General features: G+C 47.5%; 1 protein-coding gene across 1 annotated transcript; it reads left to right on the top strand.

Moving 5' to 3' along the window:
• Positions 1-8265: 8265 nt before the first annotated feature.
• On the top strand, positions 8266-24795 carry Ap2s1 (adaptor related protein complex 2 subunit sigma 1). Its single transcript, XM_004672632.3, has 5 exons — positions 8266-8402; positions 17371-17520; positions 22111-22224; positions 24333-24392; positions 24504-24795. Exons 1-5 carry the CDS (start codon positions 8400-8402, stop codon positions 24603-24605), a joined length of 429 nt encoding a protein of 142 aa, XP_004672689.1. The 5' UTR covers positions 8266-8399; the 3' UTR covers positions 24606-24795.
• Positions 24796-25263: the final 468 nt, after the last annotated feature.

Here is a 25263-nt window from a genome sequence, read left to right as displayed (position 1 = left end):
TTTGAATATGAGTTCTTGGGCTTCGCAGACAAGTGCCTTAACCGCTAAGCCATCTCTCCAGCCATGATTTTTTTTTTAGATGGAAGTTTCACTATGTAGCTCAGGCTGCCCTTGAAGTTTTAGTGGTCCTCCAGCTTCATTCTCCCAGGTGCTGGGAATAAAAGTGTCCATTCCCGATACTGACTTCAAGTTAATGTATTTATAACACCCGTGCAACGAACCAAACTAACCATTTGGGAGGTCCTTATTCTGAACACAAAGTCCCCCCCTTTTGGAGTCTGTCACCTTTTCCTTCAGGTTGAAGTCACTTCTTCAAATGGCCTAGTAGATTTGGCCTGACACGAGACATTTAAATAAAATTGCACACTTTGGCCGGGCATGGTGGCACACAGCTTTAATCCCAGCACTCAGGAGGCAGAGGTAGGAGCATCACCCTGAGACTGCAGAGTAAATTCGAGGTCAGCCTGGGCTAAAGTGAGTCCCTACCTCAAAAAAAAAAAAAAAAAAAAATTACACACTTTGTAGTAGCCAACACTTTAATACACCTTAGATACGTCACTTAATTTTTACAATGGCCTTTTGTGTAAGTGACATATTCGATATTCAAACCCAGAGGATTGGTGAGGCATAGTTGTGCATAACTGTAAATTCAGAAGGCTGAGGTAAGGGAATCTGAGATAGAGATCAAGGACAACCTGGATTGTAGAGTGAGTTCCAGGCCAGCCTGAGCTACATAAGACACTGTTTCAGCAGTGGAGGTGAGTCAGGTTAAAGGTGCTTGCTTGCAAAGCCTGCCAGTCTGTGTTCAAGTCCTCACTATCGATGTAAAGCCAGACACAATCATGGCACATAGATCTGGAGTTTGCATTGGTAAGAGGCCCTGGCATACAAACACACACACACACACACACACACACATACATGTAAATAAGTTAAAAAATTTTAAGTCACTCTCTGAACCAAAAATAGAAGCCAGGTGTGGTGATGCACTCCTCTAATCCCAGCACTCAGGAGGCAGAGGTAGGAGTTCAAGGCCAGTCTGTGACTACATAGTGAATTCCAGTTCAGCCTGGGCTAGAGTGGAACCCTACCTGGAAAAATAAATATAAATAAATGAAATATGAATGAATAATCCAAAACTAAACAGAAGGGATAGTAGGAGGCTGGAGAAATGGCTCAGTGATTAAAAGTGCTTGATTACAAAGCCTGACACCCAGGTTCCATTCCCCAGCACCCACATATAGCCAACTGCACAAAGTGGCTCATGTGTTTGGAGTTCCTTTGCAGTGGCAAGAGGTCCTTGCAGGAGCAAAGTCACTCTCTGTATGTCTGCCTTCCTCTGTCTCTCTCTCTTTTTCTCCCTAATAAATAAATAAAAATGGGGGGAGGGGACTTGGCAGTTAAGGCACTGGCCTGCAAAGCCTAATGACCAGGGTTCAATTCCCTTGTATCTATGCAAAGCCAGATGTGTCTAGAGTTGTGGCTAGAGGCCCTGATGTCCTGATGTAGCCATTCTCATTCTCATTCCTCTCTCTCTCCTCTTGGGCGGGGGGGACAAAAGTGCTGTCCCCCAAAAAAATATTGTTTAAAAAGAGATAGTGGTTGGGATGGAGGCACTTGTCTACAAAGCAAAAGGACCCAGGTTCGATTCCCCATGACCCACATTAGCCAGATGCACAAGGGGACGCATGGAGAGAGAGAGAAAGATAGTTGTCTGGTGTGCCACTTGGTGGTATTTAATCCCAACACTCCGGAGGCAAAGGTAGGAGGATTGCCTTGACTACATAGTGAATTTCAGGTCAGCCTGAGCTAGACACCCTACCTGGGGGAGGTGGAGGGGAATAATAATAATAAATAATGGGCTGCAGAGATTGCTTAGCGGTTAAGGCGTTTGCCTGCAAAGCCAAAGGATCCCAGTTTAATTCTCCAGGACCCACTTAAGCCAGATGCACAGGGGGCACATGTCTGGAGCTCGTTTGCAGTGGCTGGAGGCCCTGGCACACCCATTCTCTCTCTCTTGCCTCTTTCTCTCTCTCAAATAAATAAATATAAAATATTTTAAAATATTTTTTAAATACAGAAATCCTTCTTTCCCACGGCAAGAGAGCAGAGCCAGGATTCCCTCCTGATGTCTCCAGTACAGATCTAGGCACAGCACAGGGGCTCCGCGGTGTTGAATGACCTCTCCGTACCCTTCAAGGCAGGCTTTCCCAGCTCTGTAGCCCTTTCCAATACGTAAAAGGGCAAATGGCAGCTGAGTAAGCCAAGGACCGGAAGCTGGCTTCCCTGGGGGCAGCCAACCCCGCACACCCGGTTTCCCTCACTTCAAGATAAATAAACAACCGAGTAAACAATTAGCCTTCAGAGAGATGTGGCGACCGGCTTGGACTGCTATCAAGATTTCCCAAGTATTTGCCCCAGGGGCTCAAATGGGCAGAGGTCACATCAACCAGAGAGTTAAGTAGGTATCTGGTGGAACTTGAGACCTGGACACAATTCGGAAAGATGCACAAACTTAAAGCTAAAAAAAAAAAAAAAAAAAACTAGGGGAGAGGATATGATGGAGAGTGGAGTTGTGGAGGGGAAAGTGAGGGGCGGGAAGGAGTCATCATTGTTTATTGTCTGTAATTACGGAAATTGGCAATTATATATATATATTTTTTAACTACAAAGATTTTGCAGAGGGGCGAGAGTGATGCCTTAGCGGTTGAGGCACTTGCCTACAAAGCCAAAGGACCCAGGTTTGATTCCCCAGTGCCCACACAAGCCACATGCACAAGATAGTGCATGCATCTGGAGTTTGTTTTTAGTGGCTGGAGGTCCTGGTGCGCCCATTCATTCTCTGCCTCTCTCTCTCTCTCTCAAATTAATAATTGTTTTATAAATAAATAAGAAACCTGGTGTGGTGGCGCACGCCTTTCATCCCAGCATTTATGAAGCCGAGGTCGGAGGGTTGTGAGTTCGAGGACACCCTGGGACTACATAGTGAATTCCAGGTCAGTCTGAGCTACAGCAAAACCCTGCCTTGAAAAACTAAAAATAAATAAAATTGCAGAAAAGGTCGGGGTGCTGGGAGATATTCTATCCCTATTCCGGAGAATCTGAAAAGAATTAGAGAGGGTGGAGATCAGGTCTCAGCGTGACCAAAAAGTCAATGATGCCACAGCGCCGCCTGCGGGCCGCAAGCGGAACCGGGCACGTTCGCTCTAGCTGAAGCAGCGCGTGTCTCCCCCGGAGCAATGAACTCTTCCGCCATTGGCCAGAAAAGCAGCCAATCAGGAGAAAGGAACGGGAGGCGGGGATGCTCGGAAAGGGCACTTGGGCTCTTGCTCTCTGAACCTCTAATGGACGCACACTAAATATTTGATGGGAGATGAATGGTGCAATCACTCTATTTTTATTTTTTAAATATTTATTTATTTATTTGAGAGACAGAAGAAGAGGCAGACAGAAAGAATGGGCGCGCCAAGGCCTCCAGACACTACAAATAAACTCCAGACTCATGCACCACCTTATGCATCTGGCTTACGTGGGTCCTGGGGAATTGAACCAGGGTCCTTAGGCTTCACAGACAAACACCTTAACCGCTAAGCCATTTTCCCAGCCAATCACTCTATTTTTATGAACTTGTAAAATTAGCCTGGCGTGGTAGAGTACACCTCGCCAACCTGGGCTGCACAGTGAGTTTGAACAATCTTTGGGTTCATCCTTGCCTTCCCTTTCATTTGAGGCCACGTCTCTTGTTGGTATTTATTTATTTATTTATTTATTTATTTATTTATTTATTATTTTTTGGTTTTCCTAGGTAGGGTCTTGCTGTAGTCCAAGCTGACCTGACACTCACTATGCAGTCTCAGGCTAGCCTTGAACTTGAACTCACAGCGATCCTTCTACCTTACCGCCGCCCCCCCCAAGTGCTTGGATTAGAGGTGTGTGCCACCACACTCTGCTTCTTGTTGGTTTGTTGTTGTCATTTGTTTTGGTTTGGTTTTGGTTTTTCTGAGATAGGGTCTCAATCTAGCCAGGCTGACCTGGAACTCATTCTGTAGTCTGTAATTGTAAGCTCACAGTGGTCCTCCTACCTCTACCCCCTCCCCAATGCCACCATGCCCGGCAAGGCAGGGTCTCTTGTTCACAAACTTTTGGGAAATTCTATCTCCACTTCCCTTCTCACTGTAAGTGCACTGGGGTTAAAGAAGCCTGCAATGTGGACTGGAGGGATGGCTTAGCAGTTAAGGCATTTGCCTGCAAAGCCAAAGGACCCAGGTTCAATTCCCCAGATCCCACGTTAGCCAGATGCACAAGGAGATGCACGTGTCCGGAGTTCGTCTGCAGCTGCTAGAGCCCTGGCATCCCCTTTCTCTCCCTCTCCCTCCCTCTCTCTCTCTCTCTCTCTCTCCCTTCTTCTTTCTCTGTCAAATAAATAAAAATAAAACATTTTTCTCAATTTTTATTAACATTTTCCATGATTATAAAAAATATCCCATGGGGGCTGGAAAGATGGCTTAGTGGTTAAGCGCTTGCCTGTGAAGCCTAAGGACCCCGGTTCGAGGCTCGATTCTCCAGGTCCCATGTTAGCCAGATGCACAAGGGGGCGCACGCGTCTAGAGTTCGTTTGCAGTGGCTGGAGGCCCTGGCTTGCCCATTCTCTCTCTCTATCTACCTCTTTCTGTCTCTGTCACTCTCAGATAAATAAAAAATGAACAAAAAAAATTAAAAAAAAAATATCCCATGGTAATACCCTCCCTCCCCACCCCAAACATTTTTTTAAAGCCTGCAACAGTTTTTGGTTACATGGGGTCTGGGGATCCAAACCCAGGCACTCAGAGTTTCACACCAAGTGTCTTATCCATTGAGCCATCACCCTAGGCCTTTCTTCTTACTGTTTATGTTGAGACAAAGTCTCACAGGTTTACAATTGACAACCGTCCTGCCACAGCCTCCTGAGTTACAGGGATTACAAGGCTTGTGCCACCAAGTCCAGTTTTATGTGACATAGGACAACCTCAGGATGTCCTTCATGGCCTTCTACCTTGCTGAAAGCAGAATTCTCCTGTTTGCCACTTAATGGTTAAGACACTTGCCTGCGAAACCTAAGGACCCAGGGTGGATTATCCAGGTCCCATGTAAACCAGATCCACATGGTGGTGCATACATCTGGAGTCGTTTGTAGTGGCTAGAAGCCCTGGTATGCCCATTTTCTTTCTCTCTGTCTCTCTCTCTTTCTCTCACTCTGTCTCAAATATAAATAAATTTATTAAATTTTTAAAAAGATATTTATAATGATGTCGGGCTGGACTGAAGTCCAGCTGGACTGTGATATCCAAACTGGCAAACATTGAAGGGAAAAGAAAAAACGGAACTGGAGAGATTGCTTAGTGGCTAAAGGCACTTGCTTGCAAAGCTTGATGACCAGGTTCAATTTTCCAGTACCTACATAAAGTCAGATGCACAAAATAGTGCATGTTTCTGGAGTTCATTTGCAATGGCGAGATGCCCTAACATGCCCACTTTCTCTCTCCTTCCCTCCTTCTCTCTTTGCTTGCACATAAATAATAAATAAAATTAATGTTAAATTAAATAGGGGCTGGAGATATGGCCAAGCAATTAAGGCACTTGCTTAGCCAGATGCACAAGAGGGCACACGCATGTGGAGTTCATTTGCAGTGGCTGAAGGCCCTGGTGTGCCCATTCTCTCTCTCTCTCCCCCCTTCTTTCTCTGTCAAATAAATTAATTAATTAAAATAAAATATTTTAGGGCTGGAGAGATGGCTTGGCAGTTAAACACTTGCCTGTGAAGCCTAAGGACCCGGGTTTGAGGCCCAATTCCCCAGGACCCACGTTAGCCAAATGCACAAAGGGGCGCACTTGTCTGGAGTTTGTTTGCAGTGGCTGGAAGCCCTGGTGTGCCCATTCTATCTGCCTCTTTTTTTCTGTCACTCTCAAATAAGTAAATAAAAATGAACAAAAAATATTTAAAAAATAAAATATTAAAAATACAAGGTCAGCCAGCTGGACATGGTGGTGCATGCCTTTAATTCTAGCACTTGGGAGGCAGAGGTAGGAGGATTGCTGTGAGTTCAAGGCCACCCTAAGACTACATAGTGAAATCCAGGTCAGCCTGTATTAAAGTGAGACCCTAACTTGAAAACAAAAACAAAACAGAAAAATCCCCCCAAAGAAAGCAGGGGGTAGTGGGTCACATCTTTAACCCCAGCTCTCTGGAGGCTGATGTAGGATTTCAGCAAACTAGAGTCCAACCTGAGCTACAGAATGAGTTTCAGGTCAACTTGGGGTAAGAGTGAGACCTTGCCGGGCGTGGTGGCACACGCCGTTAATCCCAGCACTCAGGAGGCAGAGGTCGGAGGATCGCCGTCAGTTCAAGGCCACCCTGAGAATACATAGTGAATTCCAGGTCAGCCTGAGCTAGAGTGAGACCCTACCCGGAAAGAAAAAAGGAAAAAAAAAAAAAAAAAGACTGAGACCCTGCCTCAAAAAAAAAAAAAAAAAAAAAAGAGAGAACTGAAGAGATGGTTCAGTGGTTAAAGCACTTGCTTCAAAGCTTAAGGTCCTAGGTTCAATTCCTCAGTACCCACATAAGCCAGACGCACAAGGTAGCACATGCATCATTTGCAGTGGCTAAAGGCTCTGGCATGCCCATTATCTTTCTTTCTGTCAAATAAATAAATAAAAATAAAAATACTTAATGGGCTGGAGAGATTGGCTTAGCGGTTAAGGCACTTGCCTGAAAAGCCTAAGGACCTAGGTTTGATTACCCAGGCCCCACATAAGCCAGATACACAAGGTGGTGCATATGTTTGGAGTTTGTTTGCAGTGGCTTGAGGCCCTGGTGCACCCATTCTCTCTCTCTTTCTCTCTCTCCCTCTTTCTGTCAAATAAATATAAAAAATAAAATATTCAATAGATAAAATAAATGACAGGTGAAGCGCTGATGTGATGGCTCAGCAGTTAAACGCACATGTTTGTGAAGACTGCAGCCCAGGGTTCAGTCCCAAAGCTACCCAGGTAAGTCAGACACCATGCCCTGCAAAATATATGTTTTTTTTTAATTCTTTTATTTCTCTCTCTCTCTCTGTGTATGTGTGTGTGTGTGTGTGTGTGTGTGTGTGTGTGTGCCCAAAGTGATGCATGCGTGTGGTGGAGTTCATTTGCAGCGGCTGGAGGCCCTGGCGTGCCCATTCTTTCTCTCTCTCTCCTCCCTGTCTTTCTCTGCCTACAAATAAATAAAAACATTTGAAGAATTGTGAAGATTATCGCTTCTCGGCCTTTTGGCTAAGATCAAGTGAAGAATTGTGAAGATTAAAAAAGAAACGTGAAGATAATGGAGTGAACATTATAAAAATAATTAGGTATATGTATGAAAAATAAATTAAAACAAGAAACTACTATTCCCAGCATGCCATGCTCCTTTGGGGCTGGGTTTAGGTAGGAAGTTACCAGAACCACATTTCCCAAAGTGCAACTTTCACTTTTACAGGCTGTTAACGTGTATGGGAATTATAGTCATTTAAAGTGGCCTGACGCTTATCGGTAAAGCCTAACAATCCCGGTTCAATTCCCCAATACCCATGTCAAAGACAGATGCACAAAGTGCTTTCTGTATCTGGAGTTCTTTTGCAGCGGCTAGAGATTCAATGTGTCTCTGCTTATAAAAAAAATAATCTTTTTTTTAAAGGACCTAAAAAAAAAGATATTAAAAGAGGTGGGGGGGGGGGGCTTGAGAGATGGCTTAGCTTGTTAAGGAGTTTGCCGGCAAAGCTAAAGAACCTCGGCTCGATTCCCCAGGATCCCCAGATGCACAAGGGGGCGCGCACACATCTGGAGTTCGTTTGCAGTGGCCGAAGGCCCTGACGCGCCCATCCTCTCTCTCTCTCTCTCTCTCTCTCTCTCTCTCTCTGTCTTTTGCTCTCTCAAATAAATAAATAAATCTTGAAGAGGGAGAAGGAAGCCTTTAATCCCAGCACTTGGAAGTCAGAGGTAGGAGGATCGCTATGAGTTCAAAGCCACCCGAGGACTACATAGTGAATTCCAGGTCATCCTGGGCTAGTGCAAGACCCTACCTCGAAAGCCAAAAAAAAAAAAAAAAAAGGAAAAAACAACAACAAAACAAAATAGAAAAAACCACGGAGAGACGACCTGGGTCCACAACTACCAGCATGCATTTGGCATTTGGAGCCTAGATCTTTTTCGTAGGAAAAGCCGATCATTCGTGAAACTACAACTCCCACAAGGCTTTGCGCGAAAAAGGCCGGCGGGTCTTTCTGCCGGAAGTCGGCTCCCAGCTCTGGGCCCCACCACTGCAGCCCGAACCCGAGCCGGAGCCGCCCAGTCGCCGCGGGGACCCGGGCCGCTGGGGAGGGGTCCGGACAGGGGTCGCCATGGTAACGGGGGGCGCCACACCGGGGATGAGCGGAAGGAGGGTCTGTGTGCAGACCGGGGAGGCTTGGTTCGGTGGGCACACACCCTCGCCACTGGTCGCGGATGGTCTGGGCCAGGCGCGGGCTCTCGGGCTTGGGGTCGAGAAAGGGGGTCCGGGTCTTGATCCTGCGGCTCCGGGGGGTGCACTGGGTGGGGGTCTTCCGGCGAGGAGCCATTGGGGACGTGCTGCCAAGGAGAAAGGGCTGGGAGACATTGAGGTTTGGGGGGTGGGGGCGGCCTTGGGAACAGGAGAGAACTCACGAGACACTGTCTCGGGTCTGGAGAAGGCACGGCGGATGGGGACTGGGGATGGAGAGGAGCCGAGACCCTGGGGTCTCCCTATGGCAGTGCAAGCAGCTGGCCTGGGCTGCCCAGAGGCGGTGGCTGGGGTTCTGCTGAGAGCAGAGAAACTGGGGGAGGAAGAGGGTGGGCCCTGAACATCGGAAGTCTGCAACTGTAGGGTTAGGGTCCTGTCACAGGACAGGGGGTCTCAGAGGTAGAGGGAGTGGATTATAAACATGAATGGGGAGTGCAATGATTGAGCAGATATATTTTTCCCCCCAGGAGGAGAGTTTTTGGTGGGGTACCTATAGCTTTGGAGGTGTAACACTTGGGCAGAGGGGCTCATAGTGGATTCTTGGGGTTCGTGCTACGCAGGTCAGGGCTTTGGAACTGGGAGTTTTTGGGGCGAGGACTTGGGAGTGGAGATGAGTGGTGGAAGGTGTCAGAACAGGAGGCGAACCTCCCCTAGTAGCAAGGGTTCCTGGATGCAGGGTTGGGACCTTTGGAACTGGAGAAACTGGAGAAGGAATGTTTGCCAAGAGGGTTGACCGAGGTGTGAGAGAGGGGGCCCAAGGAGAGGGGAGAGTAGTGAAAGAAGGGGAAAAGTTGGGGGATATACGGAGGCAATGGCAGAACGGTTGGTGTGGGAATAAAGAAACTTTTTTTTTCCCTAGAGGTAGGGTCTCACTCTAGCCCAGGCTAACCTGGAATTCACTCTATTTTCAGGGTAGCCTCGAACTCACGGCGATCCTCCTACCTCTGCCTCCCGAGTGCTGGGATTAAAGGCCTTTTTTGTTTTTTAATTAATTTATTTATTTACTTGAGAAAGAGGCAGAGAGAAAGAGAATGGGCACACCTTGAGGTATCGAACCTGAGTCCTTAGCCTTTGCAGGCAAATGCCTTAACCACTTAGCCATGTTCCCAGCCCTCAAGGGATTTCTTAAGTAGGCTCTTGGAGGAGATATCATTTTAACAGGAAGAAGTTTTGGGGGATTTGGGAATTGGCAGAGCATTCAACTTCAGACTTAGCTTTTTTTAAAAAAATATAACTTATTTATTTGACAGAGAAAGAGGGAGGGAGAGAGAGAATGAACGGGTGCACCAGGGCCTCCAGCCACTGCAAACAAACTCCAGAGGCGTGCTCCCCCTTGTGCATCTGGCAAACGTGGGGTTTTGGGGAAATTGAACCTGGGCCTTTGGCTTTGTAGGCAAACACTTTAACCACTAAGCCATCCCTTAACTGCTTTTCTGTATGCTCCTGCCTGGCTCTGCTCCAGCCTGCCTGCTGTGCCCACCCCGCCCCTTCCCTTCTTGCTCTGCTAGGAACTGGATTTCCCTGGCTCAGCAGAAAGAATTCTTGGAAGAAATGTGTAACATCTTGTAACCCGCCAGCTTGGGGCTGGGGAGAGGGATGGAGAGTTGAATCCCATAAAGAGGCTGGGCTGCCACAACTTGAGAGAGAGGGTATTTTGTTCGTTTTTATTTATTTATTAGAGACACTTATTGGGGACAGGGAGAGGGAGAAAATGGGCACACCAAGGCCTCTAACCAACTGCAGTCCAACTCCAGATGCATGTGGCACCATGTGCATCTGGCTAATGTGGGGCCTGTAATATCAAACCTGGGTCCTTAGGCTTCGCAGGCATGTGCCTTAACTGCTAAGCCATCTCTTTAGCCCTGTTTGTTTTCTTCAAGGTAGGGTCTCACTCTAGCCCAGGCTGACCTGGAATTCACTGTGTAGTCTCAGGCAGGTCTCGAACTCACAGTGATCCTTTTTGCTAAAATCAAAGGCATGGGACACCATGCCTGGTTTATCTTCTGTTGTGTGTGTGTGTGGGGGGGTGATAATTTATAGTCTCATGCCTGGTACACAAGTACTTTGTCTCCTCAGCAATATGTCCAGCCCAGTGGTTTTCCTTTTATAGAGAGGAGCTCTATTACTGAGCTACATCCCCAGCCCTTTTGAGACACAGTCTTACAAGATTGCCCAGGCTGGCCTTGAACTTCCAGTCCTCCTGCCTCACCCTATGGAGTACTGGGATTATAGGCATGTGCCACTATGTTCCACTGGACCATGGCTTTCTGAAACTCAAGTAATATGTTATAATACTACCAAGACATGGTGCTATGTGGAATTAGTATATGCAATATACTAAAAGGTGCTATACCTTTTATGGGTATTAACATGTGTGTTACTTTTAATTTTGTTATTATTTTTTTAATTAACAATTTCCATGATTATAAACAATATCCCATGGTAATGCCCCCCCCCCCACTTTCCCCTTTGAGACTCCACTCTCCACCATATCCCCGCCCCCTCTCAATCGGTCTCTCTTCTATTTTGATGTCATGATCTTTTCCTCCTCTTCTGATGGTCTTGTGGAGGTAGTGTCAGGCACTGTGAGGTCATGGATGTCCATGTGTCGGGGGGAGCACGTTGTAAGGAGTCCTACCCTTCCTTTGGCTCTTACGTTCTTTCTGCCACCTTTTCTGCAATGGACCCTGAGCCTTGGAAGGTGTGATAGAGATATTGCAGTGCTGAACACTCCAGTCACTTCTTTCCAGCACCATGATGCCTTCTGAGTCGTCCCAAGGTCACTGCCATCTAAAAAGAGATGGTTCTCTACCAAAAGTGAGAGTAGTGTTAATATAAGGGTATGAACATTAAGAGAGTGCTTATTGGGCAGTTTGGTGAGCATAGTATATACATTTAGCCAAACAGCAGCAGATGTTACACCCCTAGGGATCATGACTACCCTTGTTTTAAGTTTTCAGTATCAGGGATGTATTCCCTCCCATGGAGCGGGCCTCCAGTCCAATTAGAGGACAGTTGGTTTCTACCATGACAGACATGCCACCATTGCACCTGTTGGCTCATTTGGCCTGGCTGGCCAAATATAAGGCTTGCAGTGTCCACTGTTGAGTATCGTCACTGGTGATTTCTCTCTCTCCCATTGAACTGCATGCAGCATGGCTTCTTCCAGCTTTCTGTCAGCTGGTCTACATAGAGGAGGTTTTCAGCTCAGTTCCAGCAGGTTTTTCAGTGGCCTTGTAGCCCAAGTGTGTGGAGTCTTCAGCAATAGGGTCTTACCATCTATTCCTGGAGGGAAACCAGGGGCCTTGGCAATGGCCTGTAATGCTTTCGGAGCACCAGGGACCTCCATGGCCAACAACTCACTGGAAGGTTTCCCATCCCTGGCACTGAAAATTTTCTAGTAACAATCTATAGCTCCTGAGTGTTCCATTGTCCAAAAAAGTTAAGTTTCCCTATGATTTATTTATATCCTCTTTACTTTTCTTTTAGGCTTTTTTGAGGAAAGGTCTCAGTCTGTCCAGGCTGATCTGGAACTCACTGTGTAGTCTCAGATTGGCCTTGAACTCATAGGAATCCTCCTACCTCAGCCTCTTGAGTGCTGGGATTAAAGGCATGCACCCCATGCCATGCTTGTCTTTTTTTTTTAAAGATTTATTTATTTGTTTATTTTTATTTTAATTCTTGGTTTTTTGAGGTAGGGTCTCACTCTGGTCCAGGCTGACCTGGAATTTTAATATTTATTTTATTTATTTATTAGAGACAGATTGAGAGAGAGAATGGGTGCACCAGGGCTTCTAGCCACAGCAAATGAACTCCAGACACAGGCACCACTATGCATTTGGCTTACATGGGACTTGGAGAATTGAACCTGGGTCCTTTTTCTTTGCAGGCAAGGGTCTTAGCCACTAAGCCATCTTTCCAGCTCTATGCCCTTTTTTTTTTGTTTTTGTTTTTTTTTTTTTTAATTTTTTTTGGAGGGCTGGAGACATGGCTTAGCAATTTAAGTGCCTGTCTGCAAAGCCTAAGGACCCAGGTTTGATTCTCCAGTACCCACATAAGCCCGATGCACAAGGTGGATTTTGTTTGCAATGACTGGAGGCCTTGTCAGGCTTTTTCTCTTTCTCTTTCTCTCTCTCCTTTTTTCTCTTTCTCTCTGAAATAAATAAAACAGACTGGAGAGATGGGTTAGTCCTTAAGGTGTTTGCCTGAAAAGCCAAAAGACCCTAGTTCAGTTCCCCAAGACCCTTGTTAGCCAGATGCACAAGGGGGCGCATGCATATGCAGTGGCTAGAGGTCCTGGTATGCCCATTCTCCCTCCCTCCTCCTCTCTCTCTCTCTCTCTCTCTCTCTCTCTCTCTCTCTGCCTCTTTCTCTCAAATAAATAAGTAAAATTAAAAAAATATTTAAAAACTAAAATATTTTTGGAAGTATTAGGGATGTAACTCAGAGCCGTATGAATGCTAGGAATTCACTGGTCCACCAAGCTTTCCCCCAGCCCTCTATTGTTTTTGTTTGTTTGGTTGGTTGGTTATGTTGCTTTTCTAGGTAGTATTTTGCTCTAGGCCAGGGTGATCCTGAATTCACTATGTAGTCTCATGATGGCCCCTAACTCAGCAATCCTACTTCTGTCTCCCAAGTGCTAGGATTAAAGGTGTGCACCGTCAACCCAGCTTTTTCCTTTTTTTTAGATAGGGTGTTTGCTCAATTGCCCAGGGAGGCCTTGAGTTTATAATCCTCCTACCTCAGCCTTTCAAGTAGTTGAAATCACAGGCCTTTACCAAGAGGCCCATTTCACTCTTTCGGTTTTCAGAGTCCTGTGAGGGACGACCTGGCTTTTCAGAATCACTATCACCAACTTCCCAGCCAGGCTGACAGTAATCATGACTACAAAGCCGTAATTGGTCCCAGACACAGCTCTGGACAGCTTTCATATACAAAATACTATCCACAGTCAACTGAGGCACCAAGCAGTGTGGGTTACTTAAGTAGCTGACTGGAGGCGAAGCTCAGTGGTAGTCTTTGCCTAGCGTGTGAGGCCCTGGGTTCCAGCCTAGAAGTGCAACAAAACCGAAAAGTGACATGCTTTAAAAAAGTGTGACAATTCCAAACAATTTAAAAAATTAGACGCCGGGCGTGGTGGCGCATGCCTTTAATCCCAGCACTTGGGAGGCAGAGGTAGGAGGATCGCCGAGAGTTCAAGGCCACCCTGAGACTACATAGTGAATTCCAGGTCAGCCTGAGCCAGAATGAGACCCTACCTCAAAAAACAAAAAACAAACAAACAAAAAAATTAGAAAAAAAAAAAAAGGGCTGAAGAGATGGCTTAGCGGTTAAGCGCTTGCCTGTGAAGCATAAGGACCCCGGTTCAAGCCTCGATTCCCCAGGACCCACATTAGCCAGATGCACAAGGGGGCGCACGCGTCTGGAGTTCACTTGCAGTGGCTGGAAGCCCTGGCACACCCATTCTCTCTCTCTCTCTCTCTCTCTCTCTCTCTCTCTCCCTTCTTCTCTGTCACTTTCAAAGAAATAAGTAAAAATGAACAAAAAATCTTTAAAAAAGTGTGACAATTCCTCAAAAAAGTTGGAGTTTATATAAGGCCCAACAGTCTATTCCTAGAGATGTATCCAAGAGAAGATGGATGGCTGGAAGATCAACTGGCCAAGACCATCCTTGGCTACACAGTGAAGTTTAGTCCAGTTTGGGCTAGATGAGACAGTTTCAGGAAAAGAAAAAAGAAAGAAAGAAAATAAAAGAGAAGAGAAGAAAAATATGTGTAGCAGTTAAATGGACTTATTTGCAAAATCTGACGGCTCAGGTTTCATTACCCAGTACCCACGTAAAGCCAGATAAATAAAGTGGCCCATGATCTGGAATTTATTTACAGCAGCAGGAGGCCCTGATGTCCCTTCTCCCCCACAGGCATGCTCTCTCTCTCTCTAAAATAATTATTTTTAATTTTTTTATTAACAACTTCCATGATTATAAAAATATCTCATGGTAATACCCTCCCTCCCCCCACTTACCCGTTTGACACTCCACTCTCCATCATACCCCTCCCCCTCTCAATCAGTCTCTCTTTTATTTGGATGTCATGATCTTTTCCTCCTCTTATGATGGTCTTGTGTAGGTAGTGTCAAGCTCTGTGCAGGCCATGGATATCCAGGCCATTTTGTGTCTGGAGGGAGCACGTTGTAGAGTCCTGCCCTTCCTTTGGCTCTTACGTTCTTTCCGCCACCTCTTCCACATTAGACCCTGAGCCTTGGAAGGTATGATACAGATATCACAGTACTGAGGACTGCGGTCACTTTTTTCCAACACCATGATACCTTCTGAGTCATCCCAAGGACACTGCCATCTGAAAAGAGAAGATTCTCTACCAAAGGCAAGAGTAGCATTAATATAAGGGTGTGAATATTAACAGGAGCGCTTACTGGACAGTTTGATAAGCATAGTATATACATTTGGCCAGACAACAGCAGACATTACACCCCTAGGGCTCATGAATACCCCTGTTTTAAGTTTTCAGTACCAGGGATGTATTCCCTTCCCATACAGCGGGCCTCCAGTCCAATTAGAGGGCAGTTGGTTTCCCAACTCTCTAAAATAATTTTTAATATTTTATTTTTATTTATTTATTTATTTGACAGAGAAAGGGGGGAGAAAGAGAGAATGGGTGTGCCAGGGTCTCCCGCCACTGCAAACGAACTTCAGACACATGCGCCGCCTTGTGCATCTGGCTAATGTGGGTCCTGGGGAATTGAGCTGGGGTCCTTTGGCTTTACAGTCAAATGCATTAACCACTAAGCCATTCCTCCAGCCCTAAAATAATTTTTTTAAGATGTATTTTTATTTATTCATTTGAGACAAATACAGAGAGAATGGGCACACCAGGGCCTCTAGCCACTGCAAACAAACTCCAGACACTGAACCACCATATGCATCTGGCTTATGTGGGACCTGGAAGATCAAACCTCGATTCTTAGGTTTAGCAGGCAAGCCCCTTAACTACTAAGCCATCTCTCCAGCCATTTTTTTTTTTTTTTGGTTTGTTTGTTTTTTTGAGGTAGGGTATCACTAGCACAGGCTGACCTGGCATTCACTATGTAGTCTCAAACTCATGGCAACCCTTCTACCTGTGCCTCCCAAATGCTGGGGTAAAGGCTTGGACCATTATGCCTGGCCTCAAATAATTTTTTTTGTTGTTGTTTTTTCTATGTAGTGTCTCACTCTAGCCCAGGCTGACCTGGAATTCACTATGGAGTCTCAGGGTGGCCTCGAACTCACAGCGATTCTCCTACCTCTGCCTCCTGAGTGCTAGGATTAAAGGCATGTGCCACCATGCCCAGCTTTCATTAAGTAAATTTTTAAATAAACATAAAAAGAAGTTGACTGAGTGAGGAGTCAGACCCATGAAGTCTGAGACTTAAGCATTTATTGGTTGCTTACTACACAGCAGTCACAGAACTAGGTTAATAAGCCAGGCATGGTGGCACATCCTTTAATAGCAGCACTCTGGAGGTAGAGGTAGGAGGTATCTGTGAGTTTGAGGCCAACCTGAGACTGAGACTACAGATGAGTTCCATGTCAGCCTAGCTAGACTAAGCTTCTGCCTGAGGTGGGGGATGTGGAAGAACTAGGTTAATAACTCTACTTGAATCTAAAATATCCTGGAAGCAGCCCAATAACAGCTGCTTGTCTAGAACCCACAGTGAGGGGCTGGGGGCGTGGCTCAGAGGTAGAGCACTTGTCTAGAGTCCACAGTGAGGGGCTGGGGGCGTGGCTCAGAGGTAGAGCACTTGTCTAGGATCCACAGTGAGGGGCTGGGGGCGTGGCTCAGAGGTAGAGCACTTGTCTAGATCCACAGTGAGGGGCTGGGGGCGTGGCTCAGAGGTAGAGCACTTGTCTAGATCCACAGTGAGGGGCTGGGGGCGTGGCTCAGAGGTAGAGCACTTGTCTAGATCCACAGTGAGGGGCTGGGGGCGTGGCTCAGAGGTAGAGCACTTGTCTAGATCCACAGTGAGGGGCTGGGGGCGTGGCTCAGAGGTAGAGCACTTGTCTAGAGTCCACAGTGAGGGGCTGGGGGCGTGGCTCAGAGGTAGAGCACTTGTCTAGATCCACAGTGAGGGGCTGGGGGCGTGGCTCAGAGGTAGAGCACTTGTCTAGAACCCACAGTGAGGGGCTGGGGGCGTGGCTCAGAGGTAGAGCACTTGTCTAGGATCCACAGTGAGGGGCTGGGGTGTGGCTCAGAGGTAGAGCACTTGTCTAGGATCCACAGTGAGGAGCTGGGGGCGTGGCTCAGAGGTAGAGCACTTGTCTAGATCCACAGTGAGGGGCTGGGGGCGTGGCTCAGAGGTAGAGCACTTGTCTAGATCCACAGTGAGGGGCTGGGGGCGTGGCTCAGAGGTAGAGCACTTGTCTAGATCCACAGTGAGGGGCTGGGGGCGTGGCTCAGAGGTAGAGCACTTGTCTAGAGTCCACAGTGAGGGGCCGGGGGCGTGGCTCAGAGGTAGAGCACTTGTCTAGGATCCACACTGAGGGGCTGGGGGCGTGGCTCAGAGTAGAGCTCCTCTAGAATCTCCTGTATGATATGGGCACATGCACACACCCTGGCTAAATGGAGCTTCTGGGGAGACAGATAAGAAGTGGTAGCACTTGGGACTTGGTCCTCTTTTACTTGAAGGGACACACCCTTAAGAGGTTGAAGAGACTTAGGACTGACCCTGTGTGAATGTGACCCAGCTCAGCTCTGGGGAGCAGCTCTGGGAAGCGGGGGTCCCATCATCATTACTGGGACGCTAGCACCTGCCTCACGTGCTCCTCTCGCTGCCCTCAGATCCGCTTCATCCTCATCCAGAACCGAGCAGGCAAGACACGGCTGGCCAAGTGGTACATGCAGTTTGACGACGACGAGAAGCAGAAGCTGATTGAGGAAGTGCACGCTGTGGTCACCGTCAGGGATGCCAAGCACACCAACTTTGTGGAGGTGACGACGCCCCCCCCAGGCCTCTCTACCCCTGCTTCTCTGCCACCTCCGCTCCTGCCCAGCCCTGGCCCTACCTTCTCCATTCATTCACCCAGCGTGCTTGTAGCTCCCTGTTGCCTTTTTCTCAGTGTGTTTTCCAGTGTAAATAATGACAAACAGGACTGGAGAGATGGCTCAGTGGTTAAGACTGCAACTGGCTGGAGAGATGGCTTAGCCTAAGGACTCATGTTCAACTCTCCAGGGCCCACGTAAGCCAGACACAAGTGCACAAGGTCGCACATGTGCACAAGATTGCACATGCATCTGGAGTTTGGTTGCTTGCAAAGCCTAAGGATCCAGGTTCAATTCCCGAGCCCCCACCTAAGCCAGATTCACAAGATGGCACATGTGTCTAGAGTTTGTATGCAGTGGCTGGAGCCCTGTGTTGCCCATTCATTCTCTCCTTCTGTCCCTCTGTGTCTCTCTCAAATAAATAAATAAGTAAATAAATATATAACAAATTGATTAGAGAGATTGCTCAGTGGATAAGGTACTTGCCTACAAAGCCTAAGGACTCAGGTTCAATTCCCCAGTGCCCATGTAAGCCAGACGTGCAATATGGCCCATGCATCTGGAATTTGTAGTGGCTGGAGGCCCTAGTGTGCCTGTTTTCTCTCCCTTTACTTGCAAATAAAACAAAAATACTTATTTATTTATTTGACAGAGAGAGAGAGAGAATGCAGGCGCCAGGGCCTCCAGCCACTTCAAATGAACTCCATACACATGTACCACCTTGTTCATCTGGCTTACGTGGGTCCTAAGGAACCAAACCTGGGTCCTTTGACTTAGCAGGCAAGTGCCTTAACTACTAAGCCATCCCTCCAGCCAGCCCAATAAAATATTTTTTTTAAATATACGACAAGAAATGAAGGAAGGGAGAGAGGGAAGAAAGAGAAAAGTTAAAAGAAAAAATGAGCTGAGCTGGGCGTGGTGGCACACGCCTTTACTCCCAGCACTTAGGAGGCAGAGGTAGATGGGTCGCTGTGAGTTCAAGGCCACCCTGAGACTATATAGTTAATTCCAGGTCAGCCTGGGCCAAGGTGAGACCCTACCTCGAAAAACCAGAAAAAATAAAAAATAAAAAGCTGAAAGAGAAAAGAAATCTGGGACTAACATTGGCACCCACAGGTGCCACCAGGTGGTGCTCTATACACATGCCCCAGAAAGCTGAGATTTGGCAGAGGCAAGCTACCTCAATATAGGTAGGAGGGTCTACCTGGAAAAACAAAACAAACAAACAAAACCTGTGTCTGTCTCTGTCAATAGTTCCCTCATCCTTTTGTTGGATTTTGCTGTGCTGTAGATGGAATTCAGCGCCTCACACATGCTAGGGAAGTTCTACTGCTGAATCTCGCCCAACCCTCCTCAATCTTCTTATTTTAATTTTTTTTTTTTTTTTTTTTGAGGTAGGGTCTCACTCTAGCCCAAGCCAACCTGGAATTCAGTATGTATTCTCAGGATGGCCTTGAACTCACAGAGATCCTCATACCTCTGCCTCCCTAGTGTAGGATTAAAGGTGTGCACCACCATGCCTGGCTTTAAATTATTATTATTTTAAATATTATTTATTTATTTACTTGACAGAGAAAGCGGGGGGGGGGGAGAGAAAATGGGCACACCAGGGCCTCCAGTCATTGCAAATGAACTCCAGACGTGTGTGCCCCTTTGTGCATCTGGTTAACGTGGGTCCTGGGGAATCAAACCTGGGTCTTTTGTCTTTGCAGGCAAATGCCCTAGCTGCTAAGCCATCTTTCCAGCCCTAAATTTTTTCTTAGTTGTTTGGTTTTTTTGAGGTTAAAGTTTCACTCTAGCTCAGGCTGGTCTGTAATTCACTATGTAGTCTCAGAGTGGATTTGAGCTCATGGTGATTCTCCTATCTCTGCCTCCCAAGTGCTGGGATTAAAGGTATGCGCCACCATGCCTGATTTTCCTTTTTTTTTAAAAAAAAGAAAAAATATGTATTTATTTATTGAGACAGAATGCACATGTCAGTGCCCCCAGCCGCTGAAATGAACTCTAGTTGCATGTGCCACGTTCTGCACCTGGCTTACATGGGTCCTGGGGAATCCAATCCAGGTCGTTAGGCTTTGCCAGCAAGTACCTTAACCGTTGAACCATCTCTCCAGTTCCCAATATCTTTCTCTCTCTCTCTTTTTTATTTTTTTTCAAATTTTTTTATTAACAACTTCTATGATTATAAAAAATATTTCATGGTAATGCCCTCCCACCCCCCACTTTCCTCTTTGAAACTCCATTTTCCATCATATCCCCTCCCCCTCTCGATCAGTCTCTCTTATTTTGATGTCATGATCTTTTCCTCCTATTATGGTGGTCTTCTGTAGGTAGTGTCAGGCACTGTGAGATCATGGATATCCAGGCTATTTTGTGTCTGGGGGGAGTACGTAAGGAGTCCTACCCTTCCTTTGACTCTTACATTCTTTCTGCCACCTCTTCCATAATAGTCTTTCCCTTTTTAATATTTTTATTCATACTTGGCTTGATGGCACATGCCTTTAATCTCAGCACTTGGGAGGCAGAGGTAGGTTTGCAGTGAGTTCAAGGCCACCCTGAGACTTCATAGTGAATCCCAGCTCAGCCTGGGTCAGAGAGATATCTTGCCTCAAAAAAGGAAAAATATATATATTATTTATTTCTGAGTGTGTGAGAGAGACTGGTGTGGGCCACTGGAGAGGTGGCTCCACAGTTAAAGTCACTTGCTTGCACAACCCTGATGGCCCAGGTTTGATTCCCCAGAACCCATGTCAAGCCAGATAAAACAGTGGCACATGCATCAGGAGCTCATTAGCAGTGGCAGAAGGCCCTGGTGCACCTGTGCATGCTTGATTTCTTTTTCTCTATCCAAGTAAATAAATATTTAAAAACAGAGTGTAATCACATCAGGGCCTCTTGCTGCTGCAAAAAACTCCAGACACATGAGCTACATTGTGTACCTAGCTTTATGTAGATATTGGGGAATCAAACCAGGGCCAACAGGCTTTGCAAGCACCTTTAGCCTCTGAGCCATCTCCCCAGTCCTCTCCTCTGTCTCTTTATGTGTACATACTGGTGCCCTTGGATTACAGCTCAGTTGGTAGAGTGCTTGCTTAGCATGCACAAGTCTCTGGATTCGATCCCCTGCACCACATGAATCTGGGCATGGTAGTTTATACCTGTTGTCACCCCAGCACTTGAGAGGTAGAGGCAGGGAGATCAGAAGCTCAAGGTTAGACTCAGCTCCACAGTCCGTACAAACTAGTGAAAATAGTGTGCCTCCCTGGTCCTCCCTGTGTGTGTTTGTGGGTTGTGTGTGTGTTGTAGTAATGTTTACATATCCTGATGGAACTTTTTTTTTCATTGATGTACGGTCTCACTCTAGCTCAAGCTGACCTGGAATTCACTATGTATTCTCAGGGTGACCTCAAACTCATAGCAGTCCTCCTACCTCTGCCTCCCAAGTGCTGGGGTTAAAGGTGTGTGCACCACGATGCCCAGCTGAACTTTTTTTTTTTTTGGAGCAAGTTCAAAAAACTGGCCTTTTTAAATTTTTTAAATTTTATTTTATTTATTTGAGAGTGGCAGACAGAGAGAGAATGGGCACACCAGGGACTCCAGCCACTGCAAATGAACTCCAGATGCTTGCGCCACCTTGTGCATCTGGCTTAGTGGGTCCTGGGGAATCGAGCTTCAACCCAGGGTTCTTGGGCTTCACAGGCAAGTGCTTAACTGCTAAGCCATCTCTCCAGCCCTGGACTTTTGTTTTGTTTTGTTTTGTTTTGTTTTGTTTTGTTTTGTTTTGTTTTGTTTTGTTTTGTTTTTCAAGGTGGGGCCTCACTTTAGCTCAGGCTGACCTGGAATTCACTATGTATTCTCAGGGTGACCTCGAACTCACGGTGATCCTCCTACCTCTGCCTCCCAAGTGCTGGTATTAAAGGCGTGTGTCACCACGCCCAGCTCTTTTTTTTTTTTTTTTTTAATATGAGAGAAAGAGAGAGAATTGGTGTGCCAGGGCCTCCAGCCACTGCAGTCGAACTCCAGATGCATGTGCCACCTTGTGCATCTGGCTTACTGGGACCTGGAGAATGGAACCTCTTTCCATAGGCTTCACAGGCAAGGGCCTTGACCACTAAACCATCTCTCCAACCCGTGTTCTAAAATTTGAAAGCTTTTTTTCAGGGGAGAGGTTTATTTTCAAGGTAGGTTTTCCCTCTAACCTAGACTGACCTGGAATTCACTATGCAGTCCCAGGGTGGCCTCAAACTCTCGGTGATCCTCCTACCTCTGCCTCCAGAGTGCTGGCATTAAAGGCGTTCTTTCCCACGCTTCTCATGACTCCTTAAGAAGTCATCCTGATTCCCAAACACAGAAGTGCCCCCAAAACCCAGCTGTGCCAACCCTGAGATGAGCCAAGATGGGGAGGGCTGTGCCCCCAGGGCCAGAAACAGCCAGACCTGGGAGCACGCAGAGACACTGGACTACTCAACTCCCTAACTCCCTGCGCGCAGCACTGCGGTCCTGGGCATGCGGTGACCCTGACAGTCTTTCCGCCCACAGTTCCGGAACTTCAAGATCATTTACCGACGCTACGCTGGCCTGTACTTCTGTATCTGCGTGGATGTCAGCGACAACAACCTGGCCTATCTCGAGGCCATCCACAACTTCGTTGAGGTGTGTGGGCGCGCAGCCCAGGAGCTGCCCTTTGTGCATGGGTCTGCCTTTCTACCTCTGCCTCTCCCTTTTCGCCCCTGTCAGTCGACCCATATGCCCCGGCCGACCGCTGTTTTCAGCTGTCTCTCTCGTCTTCCCCTTCTCGCTTTACCTGCCTGCCAGCCATCTCTGTCTTCCCCGTGTCGCGCTGCGGCTCCTCTGCTGTCGTTCTTTGCCCACGCAGTGATCCTTGCTTGTATTTCTCTCTCTCTCTCTAACCTGCTCTGTTTCTCCTGTTTCATAACTTTGTGTGTCAGGATCTCACTAGATATAGCCTCAAACTCACAGTCTTCCCACCTCAGCTGCCCAGGTGCTGGAATTTCAGGCCTGTGTCCCAAACCTGCTTCATGTGGTATCGGGGGGCAAACCCAGGGGCTCATGATGTTAGGTCTGCACTCTGTCAGCTGAACTATACTCACATCCCTTCACTTATTTATTCAATATAATTAAATTAATTAATTATTTTGGTTTTTCAAGGTAGGGTCTCACCCTGGTCCAGGCTGACCTGGAATTCACTATGTAGTCTCAGGCTGCCCTTGAACTCATGGTGATCCTCCTACCTCTGCCTCCCGAGTGCCGGGATTATAGGTGTGCGCCACCACGCCCAGCTATTTTATTTATTTATTAGAGATAATGGGTGTGGCAGGGCCTGTAGCCACTGCAAACAAATTCCAGACCCATGTGCCACCTTGTACATCTGGCTTACATGGGTACCATGGTATTGAACCTGGGTCCTTAGTCTTAGCAGGCAAGTGCCTTAACTGCTAAGCCATCTCCTTAGGCCCCCCACCTTTTTTTTTTTTTTTTTTTTTTTGAGACAAGGTCTCATGTATCCCAGGCTATCCTGGAACTTGCTGAGGATGGCCTTGAACTTCTACCCTGGTGCTTCTACCTCCTGAACGCTGAGATTACCAGCGCGGGCCGCCACACCCACTTTATGAGGTGCTGAAGAGCAAACCCAGAGCAGCTACATTCCCAGCTCTGATGGTCTTTTTTATTTATTGTTATTATTATTACTTGATACTGTTTCTTTGAAGCAGGCTCTGGCTATGCAGGCCAGGCTGGTGTGAAACCTGTCAGCATCCTCCTCTTGCCTCAGATACGGACTACCACACCATGTCCTTTTCTTTTAACTATAGAGTCTCGGGCTGTCTTATACTCACGGCACTCCTCCTACCTCTGCCCCCCAAGTGCTGGGATTAAAGGTGTATATCACCACACCCGGTACTTTTTTACATTAAAAAATATTTTTTTAATCTACTTGCAAGCAGAGACAGATAAAATGGGCACGCTAGGGCCTCCAGCTGCTGCAAACTGAACTACAGATTTATGAGCTACTTTATGCATCTGACTTTACGTGGGTACTGGAGAATCAAACTCGGGTCACTAGGCTTTGCAGGCCAATGCCTTAACTGCTACGCCATCTCTCCAGTCCCCCACCCTTTTAAAATTTATTCTTCACATCATGTCTTTGGTGTTTTGTTTTTTTTTTCCCCCTGTCTTTTTTTTTCTTTAAAAAAAAACTTATTAGAGAGGGAGGAAGGGGCTTATATAGAGAGAGAAAGAATAGATGTGCCAAGGCCTGTAGCCACTGCAAACGAACTCCAGACACATGTGCCACCATGTGCATCTGGCTTATGTGGGTCCTGGGGAATGGCACCTGGGTCCTGAGGTTTCACAGGCAAGTACCTTAACCACTAAGTTATCTCTTCAGCCCCACACCATGTCTTTATACTGCTCTCTACTTCCATTTTTATTTTTCCTTTTTTTTTTATTTTTTTTTTTATTTTGTCCAGGTAGGGTCTCACTCTAGCCCAGCCTGACCTGGAATTACCTCTGTAGTCTCAGGGTGGCCTCGAACTCATGGCGCCTCCTACCTCTGCCTCCCGAGTGCTGGCATTAAAGGCGTGCGCCACCACACCCGGTTTCTACTTCCGTTTTCCCTGTGTCCCGGATCTTATTGCCTCCATCTCTCCCCTCTGCTCCCTCACCCTCGGTCTCTCCGAGCAGCCTGTATTGGAGGTCTCCCTCCCTACCTTCCGCTTACCACCCACCTTCTTGTCTCCCAGGTGTTAAACGAGTATTTCCACAATGTCTGCGAGCTGGACCTGGTGTTCAACTTCTACAAGGTAGGCTCCTGGGTTGGTTTCCTGTTCTGGGGCGCAAGCCGCCGCCCCACCCCACCCCCCGCCCCCCGGGACCACGGGCTGGCCCCCACGGGCCTCGGTTGCCTCGCGCAGGTTTACACGGTGGTGGACGAGATGTTCCTGGCCGGCGAGATCCGAGAGACGAGCCAGACGAAGGTGCTGAAGCAGCTGCTGATGCTGCAGTCGCTGGAGTGAGGCCGCCGCCGGCGCCCCGGGAAGGCCCCGCAGGGCCTGGGCTGCACCCCGCCGTCCCCGGGCCCCAGCCATGGGCGGAGGCCGCCGTGATGATGCCCCGAGCCACCGTGCTGTTGTCGTGTGACGCCGTGAGAGTGTGTGCGTGCGCGTGTGCGTGTAAAACTCCCAATAAACTGTGGTCCTGCCTGGCCTTGCTGTCCCTCTTTTTTCCCTGAGAGCCTCTCCAAGCTGTGGTCCTCGGGAAGCCCGTCAGTGAGTCAGTCAACAAACACGTGTTGGGAAGGATGGGAGGACCAAGCATTTCCCACGTAGTGCTGCCCATCAAGGGCTCCCATGACTAAGGACGACAGGCTTGGCCAGCAAGCACGTGCTCCCAAGGCTAGAACTAGTAGAACTAGGGCTCCAGGCACTGAGGATCTCCAAGCAACCCTGGGCTACGTCCCTGCCGCCGGCAGGGCACCTTGGGGTTTTGTTTTGAGACAGGGCATACACATGACTGCAGCAGCCCAGGCTGTCCTAGGAAACACTGTAGCCTAGGCTGGCCCCAAACTCATGGTCCTCCACCCACGGACCTTTGCTTCCCCAGTGCGGGGATTGTGGGCATGAACCACCACGCCGGGTCTCCTGTTTGTGTCTGTGATGGTGTCTCCCCGTGCAG

The sequence above is a fragment of the Jaculus jaculus genome, chromosome 14 (genome assembly GCF_020740685.1).
Source record: "Jaculus jaculus isolate mJacJac1 chromosome 14, mJacJac1.mat.Y.cur, whole genome shotgun sequence".
Taxonomy (NCBI): domain Eukaryota; kingdom Metazoa; phylum Chordata; class Mammalia; order Rodentia; family Dipodidae; genus Jaculus; species Jaculus jaculus.
The sequence above is the reverse complement of the archived record's forward strand: the minus strand, read 5'-3'. Positions and strand labels throughout refer to the sequence as shown.